Source organism: Lagopus muta, chromosome 6, assembly GCF_023343835.1.
Source record: "Lagopus muta isolate bLagMut1 chromosome 6, bLagMut1 primary, whole genome shotgun sequence".
In the NCBI taxonomy this organism is placed as follows: Eukaryota; Metazoa; Chordata; class Aves; order Galliformes; family Phasianidae; genus Lagopus; species Lagopus muta.
The window spans coordinates 14,788,619-14,801,097 of NC_064438.1; the positions used below are offsets into that span (position 1 = coordinate 14,788,619).

The window sequence follows — 12,479 nt, forward strand, 5'->3', positions numbered from 1 at the left end:
AAATATGTCACAGATAAGATAAGCAGACATTCAGCAACATTGCTTCAATTAGAGTACAAATTGTAAAGCTAGCACTGGAAAAACATGTGGCAGCTGGTTAAGGAGCACTAACACAGGATGTAAGCTGTGCTAAATGTTCAGTTTGGCAAAGGTCCTGGACATGCCTTTTGCAGCCATGGTGTATGTCAAATCATATATAGACGGCAAGGCGATGAAGTTTAACTTGGCTGATCATATAGAAATATGTCAACAGTCAGGAACATATTGTTCAAACAGGGAAGATGGACTTGAATGTGCCCTAATAAGCATCAACATGGCCCTTCTGAATTATGTCACGAAAACTCTTGTCTCTGGTCTACAAGTGAATTTTGTTAAGAACCTCAAACAAACCAAACTCTCAAGCCACCAGATCCCCTTTTGTCATCCAGAAGGAATCATGCTAGGTAATATCTCAAAAACCTGTTGATCTCCATCCTAAGCCCAGTAGCTTTTTTGCCTTTGCAGTTCCCTAAGAAAAATTGTTTCAGAGCCTTTCATTTTGATGGCATACAAACTATATCTGATTTCCAGATTAAGGAAAAAGAAAAGCAAACAGCTTTGCAAAAGCTGTTGATCACTCCACCCACATGCTGTTGACTTTCTGGGTGTAAATGGTGTGTGCACCAAAATATGCAAATTGGCTCCATATCCTTTACCTAAAAAAAGCTCTCTCAACACCAGATGTTTTTGGTTCTCAACAAACATTATTATTTACAGTCATGAGGATTATGGTTGTATGTAGGAATTAGAAGAGGTAGAAAAAGACTGCGTGAAATAACATGATGGGTATGCAATCACATGGATGTATTACTAATGAATGCAGTGCTTTATTGTAAACAGATGATTAGTTCTCTCTTCACACAGGTGGGGTTTGTTTTCTTATTTCTTTTCTTCATTACAGTTACACTGACTTGAGCTGATTTTGTCCTAGCTTACGTTGGCCTAAGTAAAAACAGAAAAGCACCCAGTAACATCTGTAGTAGAAATATAACATTACTACAAATGAATTTTAAGGATAAAATAACGTGCAGTACTTTTTCTCTCCACATGCATATGCTGTGCTAAAACTGATGCAATGAAATCCATGAAAAAATAATAAGGCATTCCATAACTAATTATATAAATGCATTAGGAGAATGCCATTGGTGACATCACTAGACCCTGGTGCAAACAGAAGAAAAAAAATACACCACCTATGAGGAAATCAGAAATTATGTCTAAAAGAATGAAGAAATATTTAAGAGTAATTTAGTATAGCTTTAATAATTGCAATAAAATTCTCATCATCCTGAACATTCTGACATTTAATTAAATGGAAGGCTTTTGAGTATTTTATCTTCAGGACTGATTTAAAAGTCATTTTTCTCTATGTTATCCTTACGTCCAAAACTAATTTCCGGTAAATGACAAACACATTTATCTGGGATTGACATATGGTTGGCCTCAACTCCCAGGTAACAGTGATAGAACAAGAGGGAATGGCCTCATGTTGTACCAGGGGAGGTTTAAGTTACTTGTCAGGAAACATTCCTCAGAAAATATGGTGATGCAGTGGCAGAGGCTGCCCAGGGAGTGGAGTCAGCATCCTGGAGGTATTCAAGAACTGCGATGTAGCACTGAGGGGTGTGCCTCAGTGGGCAGGGTGGGGTGGGTTGACAATTGAACTTGGTGATCTTAGATTCTTTTGAACCTTTATGATCTGATGATTCCATGGTTGAATTATGGATCTTTTCCTAAAAGTTTCACACCCGTGGTTGCAGTTTTCTCTCTCTCTATCAAAAACATGAGAATGCATCTTGGTACTATGAAGTGTAATATGAATTTTTAGCTTTTAATTTGCTCTGCTGATTGTGTTGTTATAATTATGCTCTCTTGATATTGTAAAAGAAAGATCAAGACTGCGAGAATGAATGAAATAGCAATTTATAAAGTTTCATTTCTGGAATGTTGACAGTACCCATGGTACAATTTCAAAGCCAGAGCACAAATAATACTATGAATATAGCAATATAATAATCTAATCTAAGTCAAACAGTTTTAAAGAAAATCACTTCTGGAATTTTTTTTCACCTTGACAGTTTGTCTCGTTTAAAAATACTGCAGATGGTTCAGATGAAGGTTATTTTCTGAGACAGTGTTGCAAACCTTTTCTCAAAGAAAACTAAGATATGTGTAAAATCAGCTGAACAAACACCTCTGTTTGACTCTGCCTCCATAGAGAGGAAGAGCACTTGCTGCAGGCTGCAGAGAACCCACTCTGGAGGAGGAGATGGCTCCTTCCCTCACAGTAACTGCACAGCCTTGGTGGGGAGGTTTGGGAGAGCAAACCGTGCTAGAGAGTGAGAGACATGGGGTGATCTTGAAATGGGAGTGCAGATGGGAGAGGAGGTGCAGGGGCCTTCAGTTGACCCAAAGCTGACTTCAGATGTGAGGGTGAGGAGGGCTCCCCAGGACTATGCAGAGAGCTGCCCACCACAGCTGCGCTAAGGGAAGGACTCATTCTTCCTCAATACAGCTGAAAGGGGACCTATTGAACTTAGCCTTTTAAAATCAGCTTGGCCCAAGGGCTTTGCAGTTCCTCTTCTAAGAGCAATCCTGTTGATTATTAGTTTACTAAATTCCAGCTCCATGGACTGGAAGCATCTGGTTCTGTTTTTTTGGTGGTGGTGGTGTTTTGTTTTTTTTTTTTTTCTTTTTTTTTTTCATAAGAAAGCCCTTTTTGCTTTAAAAACATTCCACTTCAGCAAATTGGGTAGCTGGGGATGCTGTCACACTATGTTTGTCACATCACCACACTGCTTTCCATGTCAGCTCATACCAAATGCCAGACTCAGAGAGAGAGAGGGCTTTTCTCACTCTGCGATCCGGCTGGTGCAAGCATTAATTTCACTCTAAGGATTGTCCTGAGCCACTCTATCTCTCATGATGTGAACTGAACACATAATGAATTTGTATTTCCTTCAAGGCAACCTGTGCAGCTGAAGCACGACTTGCTAGTCCAGTTAGGATCCATTTACAACAAAGATTACATATTTCAGTGTTCACTCTGTTGTTTTCACTGTGGGAACAAGGAGAAACGGTTCTTAATTACTAATAATCTTTTGCACGCATTACTGACAGACTATTTTGTTCACATAGTTGTAGCCTGCAGTGGTTTACTTGCGCCGTGTACAAAAAATTTGTCTTTGCTGATAGTAATGAAAACTTTTTTACTTATTGTTTTGTTAGGAGAATCTTTCTGGTGTAAAGTAGCCTGCCCTATGAGGGAAATGAAAAACTGAAAACGTAGCTCACTTTTAATCCTGTAATACAATAATAATTAAAAAATAATAATCCTAAGTTATCCCAGATTTATACACTAGAAGCTAGGAACAGAAACATCCTGAAGATATTGGGAAGGAGAATTTAAAGTGATTCAGTACCAGTGAGATGTAAGCATCCTGTGGAACTCCCAGTCTCTTTCACAGTGATGTATGTATTCATCAAACAAAATATTGACTTATTTCTTTAGGATTTTTGTAGAACAATTTTGCTGTCAAGTGTGATGATATGCACTAGGTTGATCTATGTGGCATTAGCACTGATCTCTGCTCTGGTGACAGGACCCAAGGGAACAGCAAGGAGGGGGCAGGGGAGTGTCAGGTAGGGGTTAGAAAAATGTTCTGCACCAGAGAGCCAGTGGCATGAAAAAGGCTCCCTAGGGCAGTGCATGGCATGGCCATGAGCTGCTGGAGTTCAAGGACATTTGGACACTGCTCTAGACCTAGAGTTTGAATTTTTCATGGTCCTGTGTGGAGCCAGCAGTTAGACTCAAAGGTGCTTGAGGGTCCTTTCCAACTTGGGACATCCTGTTGTTATACGACCCTACGATACTCATATCTGGGATGCAAAGAACCTACTTTCACTGAGCCTTACTCTGAAGTGAAAAATCACCATCAATTGCAAGCCACTTAATTCGTTATTAATAAAAATGACAGGAAGTTGAGCATTCTCTCATGCACTGCTCTGAAAGCAAAATATGAGAGTGCTGGGAAATTTTTTTTTTTCATTTTTTTCTCAGATGTTTTTCCACTCATTGATTTTGAAGGAGGAAAAGGTGAACTAGTAGGCATAGCTCCTATTTCTGCCAGAAATCTTTGTACGACCAGTAATTGAATACCTAATTATCCAATTATACAAGTGTGCATGTAGGGTGAGAATGTGCCTGAAACTGCTTTTCATTTTAGGAAGGCTTAAAGGATCATTATTACAATACAGCATGAGCAGAACAACACGGATTATGAAAATGTCACCAAATTAACTACTTGTTGCTGGAAGTGTGCAGATGTCCAACCATGTTCACTTAACACTGGAAAACAACACCCACAGTGATGGGACAGAGCAGACCTGGTTCTCAGCAAACGGCCTCTAGATGTGCACTTCATCATACAGAGTGAGTGTAACAGACTATAACAATTTTTTGAAGGGTTTCCCAAGCCTATTTATATAGGAAGGGCATGATGAATGTAGCAGCTCCTGAAAACTTTCCTGCGTAACAGTAAGAAAAAAATGAATTTACACTTATACCATGTTCCCAGAAAATCTTTTCCATGCCTAAGCCTAAAATGGCCGTATGTTAGAAAGCTAGAGAACATAGAAAATAAGAAGTGGAACTTGGAGACCTAGAAGTAAGATGGGGCACTTGGGGAAGTGAAGAGAAACAGATCTAGGGGAAAAGCCAATTCCATGCAGTTAAGTAGCAGCACAGAGCAATGATTTGCTGGCATGGCTACATGGCACTGCAGTAACCTTTTGTTTGTAGAACAATGCTCCCCAAGGGTCAGATTAAACTCTGGTTTTAAGCCAGAATTTTATGGTATAGCAGGAAATGGATTGATCAGTACAGAAAAATGTCTGGATACACAAAGGTATGAGGACAAGAAGCTGTAAAGGAGTGGCAAGGGACTTGCCTCACAACTATCTTTGAAAAGCAGGGTAGGGAGAGGTGCTGACACAGAAGAAAGACATTTCAGAGCGTGAACATTTCCTCAGTGATCTTTGGAAATTCAAGCCAAATGTAACTGACATATAAAACACATAGAAATGGCAACAAACTCCTTGGCTGTCAAGTTATCCCAATTTTAATCTCCTTTTGATTTGCAGAAGTGATGCTAAGAGATACTGAGGTCATTCAAAATATGACTCTCTCTATAGCATGGGTGAGAATAAGGACAATTACTACAAACTACATTAAAATAAAGCACACACAAAAAAATTTACATGACCGCTACAAACATCAAAGGTAAGTGAGATGAAGCCCACCTGAAAGAATGTACTGAATATGATGATACTGTTCTCGGTATCATTCTTGTTGGACATATGGGTGAAAGAATCATTCACTAAATGTCCTGAGGATGGTTGTGATATTCAAGGTAGGGCACACAGTTGTAAGAATTTGAGGTAAATTTCTGAGGCGCTTCTCAATAGAAATGTATATGTTGATGTATATATGCATCAGCTTCTTACATTGCTTTTAAGGATTCAGACAGTGTAGAGCTATACTTATCTTAGACTGCGTATGAAGACAAGAGCTAGGTGAGAGCACTTCCAGGAGACAGCTGAGCTCATAGGAGAAGTGCATATTAATTGTCAGTAACTACACTGAAAGTTTACAGTGTCTCAGATGCATATTTATTTTGCCTGAAGGTAGATGAGATGAACTACAGTCTAGCTATCCTGTCTTACTTCTACCCAGTCATATCAGTAGGGAACTTCACTGGATTTGTTCCTCTGGAGGATCACAGTTAAATAATTTCCTTCCCAACCAGATTATTTTTAAAACAGTCCTTCACAGAAAGCAAGCTTGGGTGAAGTGGGGCTATCTATAAACAGAACACTAAACCTAGATTTATAGGATGCCACCAGACAAAGTCCCTCAAATTAATTAATTAATTAAAGCCAGTATCCTAGAGATGAAAAGTTTGTCTTCATAGCTAGGGAAACATAAAGTGCATAAGAAACTAAAACTTTGCAGCTTCCTGATCTAATCCACTTTTGACACAAAGCCAATTCACTGGGCACACATCTGAGGGTGTTGCTTTACTAAGAGAGGAACTGATGCTGTCAAAGAATTAAACTGATGTGAGAATGGCCTTGTACAGGGTAAACTGATACTTAAAACTCATTGTTGCCCTGAAGATATTATATAATCAGATCTTCTGAAGTGTAAAAAGAAAGATTTTCACAAGTGATACCTTTGTTTTGGTGTGTTTGGAAAATTGTCACACTTCTTTCTTATAGACCATGTTTGGGATGCCTGACAGAAACAAGTGAGGCACCTTCAGATTCACAAATGAAATGGTATATACCAGTGCAAAAAGTTTATAAACTGAAGTGTTACAGTTGCATAAAAGAGGGCCCATTACCTTCATCCTTATCTGGGATCAGAAAGAAAATAAAAACAAGGCCAAGAGCACGCACTTGAGCAAAGAATTCAGTAGAAGAGTCAGACACAAGTCTTGCCCAATGCTTGGTTGCCCCTTACTTGCAAGATGATCCACTGAACTTGCCATGCCACTTCTTTTTCTAGTTTGTTACTAATCAGGTTACTTTCCCAAGTCATACTTAGACAATTTTTTTCATATTTACAGTACAAATTTCTCATTCTAATTGTTAAGCTATTGCATTGAAAGAAAATAGTTGCAGCATCCTTTTAAACAATCCTTTCTGCATTAGAAAGCATGTACAGTTCGTGGTCTTTGTTTTCAACCCAAGATTACAGATACTAGAATAGATTGATATTGATACAGCACACTGTAGATAAAACTAGTGGTCTGATTCTACAGGCAGGGGAGTCACTCAATAGAAAAGTCTGTAAAAGAACAGTGCCTCTACTCAAATAAATATTCAGAGCAGACAATTAGTTTTCTCATCCTCTTTGCAAATTCCAAGAATTGTTAACAAAACACAAACAAAAAAATTAGCTAAACTATGTAAAAACAGGAATTCAGTTTTCCAAACCACCTAACCAGTAGGCAAATCAGAGTTCACATTGTAATGGTAATCTAGCACAGTTCACATCAGTGACATGATAATGTGTCTTTGGACTTGCTCAGCTGACACAAGGCAGTATCTCTGGCAAATATTTATTTTAGTAATATGGGGACAGTATACTTCCTGGTATTTTTTTTCTCAGAACCTCCCAGCAAGTGGGAGTAGTACCATCCTCTCATAATAAGAACAGCTACGAGCTAAAACCAGCTGAGCCCTGGTTTGACTGGCTCATCCGAAGGTAGTTCTCCTGAGTCTACCCTAGTAAAGTGGATGCCAATGCAAAGAATCCACACAGAACTGAAGAAACAGTACTTGGAGCAACGCCACTGATATTTATTGCATTATGCTGGAGAATGTCTGACTTGCAGACTGGAAGAGGTTCTCCGAGGCTACAAATGAGTGGTTGAGCATGCACATATGAGAAATAGCTGCACAGTTTTTTCCTGGCAGAGCTGGCTGTAGTAGTATCTTGGTAAACTTGGTCATACCCCACAGGCCAAGTGGGGCTTTCAGGCAGATTTTTGTCCCTATATTTTCATGCATGTGGGGCAAGGGAGGGCGTTTGGCCCATTGACTGTCTCTGAGCTGAGGAACCTGAAAGTTTTTGTTAAATTGACTTCACCTTGTTGCCTACATCTTATCCAACTAGGACTCTACATCTGCAAACAGAGGATCCTGGCCACTGGTGCTGTAGACAGCACAGCACAGGCCAGGTAAATGCCAGACTGACTAAGTGAAGTACCAAGGATGGTTTGAAGGGAGAAGGGTTGCACATGTTCCTCTGTTTGAAAGCGCACAGCAGATGGGAATAAGCTGTTCTAGCTCTAAGTTAAAATAATTTCACTTGCCTTTCACTTGTCTAAAAAGCAAAATGCATGTCAAAAAAATGAACAGGAAAAAAAGCCTTTTAGTTAATGGCATTCTCAGTTTTTGGATAAAGCCTCAGCACAGTAAAATACACAGGAGAACGGACTTCTAAGTGCGTCTGATAAGATTTTTTTGTGTTTCATGTCCTTCTCCCATCTGAAGATAAAGCAGAAATTGAAAGGGTTTCCACTAATATTCTAGCTGAGCAGACCTATTGAGAATGATTGATTTCCAGGGCTTAAATGAGTTTGTATCTGAATACTTTCAAGTCTGTTTAGTCTTCTGATGACAAAAAAACACTCAAGGATGATTTCTTCCCCCCTAGGAAAAGATGGAAAGGAAGGAACGTTCCTCTTCCTTGCTGATGTTCTTTGCATTGCAAAAGCAGGCCTGTGCTTGATTTGTATCAGTAAAAACATTATCTGGGCTAATGTGCAATTTATAATGTGCAAATTATGTGTTGCAAGCAAGTGCAACACATGCCTTCCAAGGGAGTTGCATTGCACTGATGTTTATCTGAATTATTTGAGGATTTCTATCATTTACACCGAAGCTGGTCCATTGACTACGACAGAAGTTGGGAATGGAAGGTTTACTTGCAATTTGTTACCAGCACAAACATCTTGCTGAATTTTTTTGCTGATGTTTACCAAAAATGCCTGCACTGTGTTATTCCCATTGCAATCAACTGTTCCCACTGCTATTACTAGGAACACCCAGCCTATCTTTCACTGTTTTTAAAGAAACAAAATAATGACAAAGAATGAAATAGACCTCCTCTGACTTCAGCTGTCTCGCTCAGCTACAGTGGCTCTCAGTGCTGCAAAATGAGTGCTTTCCCTAAGGCTTCTAACACACCATTCTCAGGAGGAGAGAAATCATTCCAGAAGGAGGATGGTGAACTAGTTATTTAAAACCAGCTGTGCTGAATCCCACAGAAACAATGTGGGCTGCTCTGTTGCATCACTGTAACGATCAAATAAACATGGACCTATGACATAGGGATGAAGAAAAAATTATATCATTCAATTCCTACACCTATTCAAAGTCAAGAATTCCAGTAGCTTTAAGATCGGTTACACCATGATGAGACAGCATACTTGAAAATAACCTGACATCGATTACAATGATTTATTATGAAAAAGAATTAAATAAGAAATTACTTGGAGCTCAGTAGCTGCAGCATTTTAAAATGGTAAACTAAGAGTTAGTGCACTTGTTAGCTGCTGTGTTAGTTCAAAACTATGCCCTCCAAAACAGCTCCCAAACCCCTGCTCAGGAGGTTGTAGGTCAGTGTGCTCTTAAGTCCCAGTTCTTAGTCCCCTTTCAGGTCACAAAAAGCCCAAATTGCTCAAGCAACTGAAACATCTGCCTTACCTGCACGCTCTGAAGGTATTGCTGAGCTATTTTGACCCCTGTCTAGATAAAATACTGTCACAAACACCCTGTCTCATGGAACGTGCTATCTGGGAGTAAATTGCTCATAACACTAATCATAGTTGTGCAAGGAGCAGTGGATCAGAACATTGGCCTCTCACACCAGACGCACAGCTTGAACTTTGATGTTAGCTAATGATGAAAAAACAGCGAGAGGACGTGAATGTATTAATATTGTAGTGTACACTTAAAGCATGTTTTTACACTCCTGGTGTAGTATTTGCTGTGTAGAAGTTAAAAGGCACCTTGCTTTTCTGCAGTGACCTTGACTTTGTTGCCAAAGTAGGCCCAGGACCATGGGGGAGCAGATCACCAATGTGCCCCTGCACTGAGACCTGCATCTCCAACTGAACCACCTTGTGGAAATAATTAATGTTCCCCTTCTGAGGAAAATCAGTTGAAGCATCTCATCATGATTTTGTAATGTCCACTTTCTTCAGGCAGGACTTTTGAAAGGCAGGAGCTTTCTTTGTAGTGCCTTGTGATAACCTTGGTTTATACAGCACTATGAGATTAAAGCCATTAGCTACCTTGCCCCTTTAGCAGCATCACTGAAACAAGAGAATGAGTTCCCTTTGAAATGCAGTTTATTCCACAGACATTTAGAGCAAAATCTTCAGCTAATTTCCATAACTGCATATAATATCAGAAAGAAAAGGCACAGGAGAGAAGTACCATTGCTTGAAGGTTACTCACAGCTGTTTTCTAAACTACCCACTTGCTAGAGAAGCGTGAAACAGGAGCTGAAATGTATCCTTTAGTTTATGCTCATGTTCTCCTCTTTGGACACTTGGTTTCCACGCATCCACATTCATCCACGTGCACATATGTGAATTTGAGTGTCTTATGCTCAGAGCAAACCAGTTCCACCTTCTCTACGTGACTCTTTTTTTCATGGCAGCAAATGCATTTATGTTCCATTTCATTGTTCTCAAAGGAATACCTACAGAAATGAGATTTGCACATCAGTCTACCAGTTGTTTTTTTCCTAAAACAGTCTGTATTTCCCACTCTGAACAGAAGTGCTTCTAATGAGCAAAGGAACAAAATTTACTATTTATTTTTATGCTTATACATAACAAGCTTTCCCCAGGATGCTACTAGCCATGCAGGGCCAGATCCTCTGAAATCAGTGAGGAAAATACCAAAAACTTGGGGGATTTGAGGTTTACACACATTGTGGCAACATTTGAACAATTCATGCAGATGAGACCAAAGAACAGGAAAAAACTCCATCAAAGCCCAGAGCCATGAAAAAAAATGAGTAAGGACTGGAAATTAATAAATTAAATGGTCCCTTTTTAGAGGGGCCTATTTTCGTGACTAAGATAAAGGCATTGCTATCGCACCAAGGACATTTTGTCACGTTGCTAACAGCTGCTGCTCTGCACACCCAGTTTCCCAACCAGGAAACTTCTTTAAACAAGAAGCCAGGAAGACACAGAAAAAGGTTTCCTACTTACACAGAGTAGGTACTGCATGTCCCTTCGCAGAAGGGCACTGGGACTGGAGCAGCAGACTTACAGTGCTTGTGAACAATGTACTGCTCTTTCATGCTGCGTTTGCATTTATGTGGCAAGTCAATACCTGTGGGGGAAAACGTTGCTGTTAGACCAGTGGGCTAAAAGAAATTTGGAAAGACATCTGCTGGGAAGCCAAGGGCAGATAGTTCTACTAAAATGTCTTGTAGTTTAAATGCAAAACATAACAAAACAAAATGCAACACACAACACACACAAAAACAAAAAACAACACAAGAAACGACAAAGAGAATACAAAGAAGCACCAATTCAACAAAGCAATTCCCCATTTGTCTAGACACTTCTCTGGTGACTGGCTCAAATAAAGACTTATGATGAAGTTCATGTAAGGTGCTGCCGAACGAAGACAAGGAGACATGAAGTGTTCTGTTAGCTAGTTAGTTAGTTTGTATTATAACTACTATAAGTGATGCCTGTTAACATTTATTCTATGACCACCTCTAGTTTTAGGGTGGATGCTATGGTGTTCTCATTGCAAGAGCAAAGTAAGCTTTGAGCCTCAACTATGAGGCTCTGCTGAAAAATGAACAGCCTTCCATTCTATGGAAAGTGCAAGCTCTCAGTGCATGCAGAGGGCTACAAGCAGTGGAGAACCTAGCCATATTTGAGTAGGGAATCAGTGATTTAACATACTCACAAGTCTTGCAACAGCCATCTGAAGTCACATCAACAGTCCCCTGTATTGAAAGCAAACCAGAGAAGTTCAGATACTCAAGTCTAGCTTGCACATCTTGTTAAGCAGCTGGTAGAAACAACGGGAGTTCAAAAAGATGCCCTCATCCTTAACCAACACACCAACTCCTCATTACACCCATTTGTGTACTGTGTACCAGTTTTATGGAGAACAGCTTTAAAAAAAAAAAAAAAATCCATCAGGGAGTATCTTTTCTTTAAATCTACTCTCAAGCCACGTGGGATGTTCTGTAACACATACCTGACTTTACCTAGGTTCTGTTGAAGCCAGCACAAAAGAGGCAAATTCAAAGCCAAAGAATGACACCTGCCTCTGAAATTGAACAGCTTGATTTACACAAAAGCTACCCCAAAGGTAATTCAAGTCAGTGGCTGTCAGTTGATGAAAAATCCTGCTTTGTCATTGTCCCATGACTCTCCTCTTTCAAATTCTAGTGCTTTACTTCACAAAAAGTGTGCACACTGCTCACAGATACTTTTGTTATGCTTCCTAGGACAGTTCATCCAAAGTTGAAAAAGCGCATTTCCTTCGAATAGGATGATTGACTCAGAAAGGTCAAGAAAAAGTGAAGTGACCCATTCAAAAGAGTAAAGAAATCTCCCAGAGCAATGGCATGGCTCATTTCAAGAGGCTTTTTTCCTAGTTCTAAAATACTTACTGGGACACAGTTTGATTCTTCAAATGGTAGGCAGACCTTTACTGTACTAGTCAAGGAGAACTGGCCCCCTGATTCGGTGCATGTGTACTGAGTACAGTTATCATATGGTGCTTTATAACTCTTTCCAACCTGAAAAACAACAGAAAGAATAAGTCATAACATAGTATGACAATACAAGCAGAATAATGCAATAGTAATACAGCCCCTGGCA

At 39.6% G+C, this 12,479-nt stretch overlaps 1 protein-coding gene across 6 annotated transcripts in view; it reads right to left on the reverse strand.

Annotated features, from left to right (window-relative positions):
• Positions 1-2,757: 2,757 nt before the first annotated feature.
• The window catches only part of LOC125695530 (mucin-5B), a 50,235-nt gene continuing 40,513 nt past the window's right edge, over positions 2,758-12,479 (reverse strand). For all 6 annotated transcript variants that reach the window (XM_048950126.1, XM_048950127.1, XM_048950129.1 and 3 more), the window contains 4 exons: positions 12,269-12,397; positions 11,554-11,593; positions 10,839-10,962; positions 2,758-10,318 (listed from right to left, as the gene is read on the reverse strand). In XM_048950126.1, coding sequence (XP_048806083.1) covers positions 10,144-10,318; positions 10,839-10,962; positions 11,554-11,593; positions 12,269-12,397 — 468 coding nt within the window. In that variant the 3' untranslated portion in view covers positions 2,758-10,143. The remainder of the gene's footprint in view (positions 10,319-10,838; positions 10,963-11,553; positions 11,594-12,268; positions 12,398-12,479) is intronic.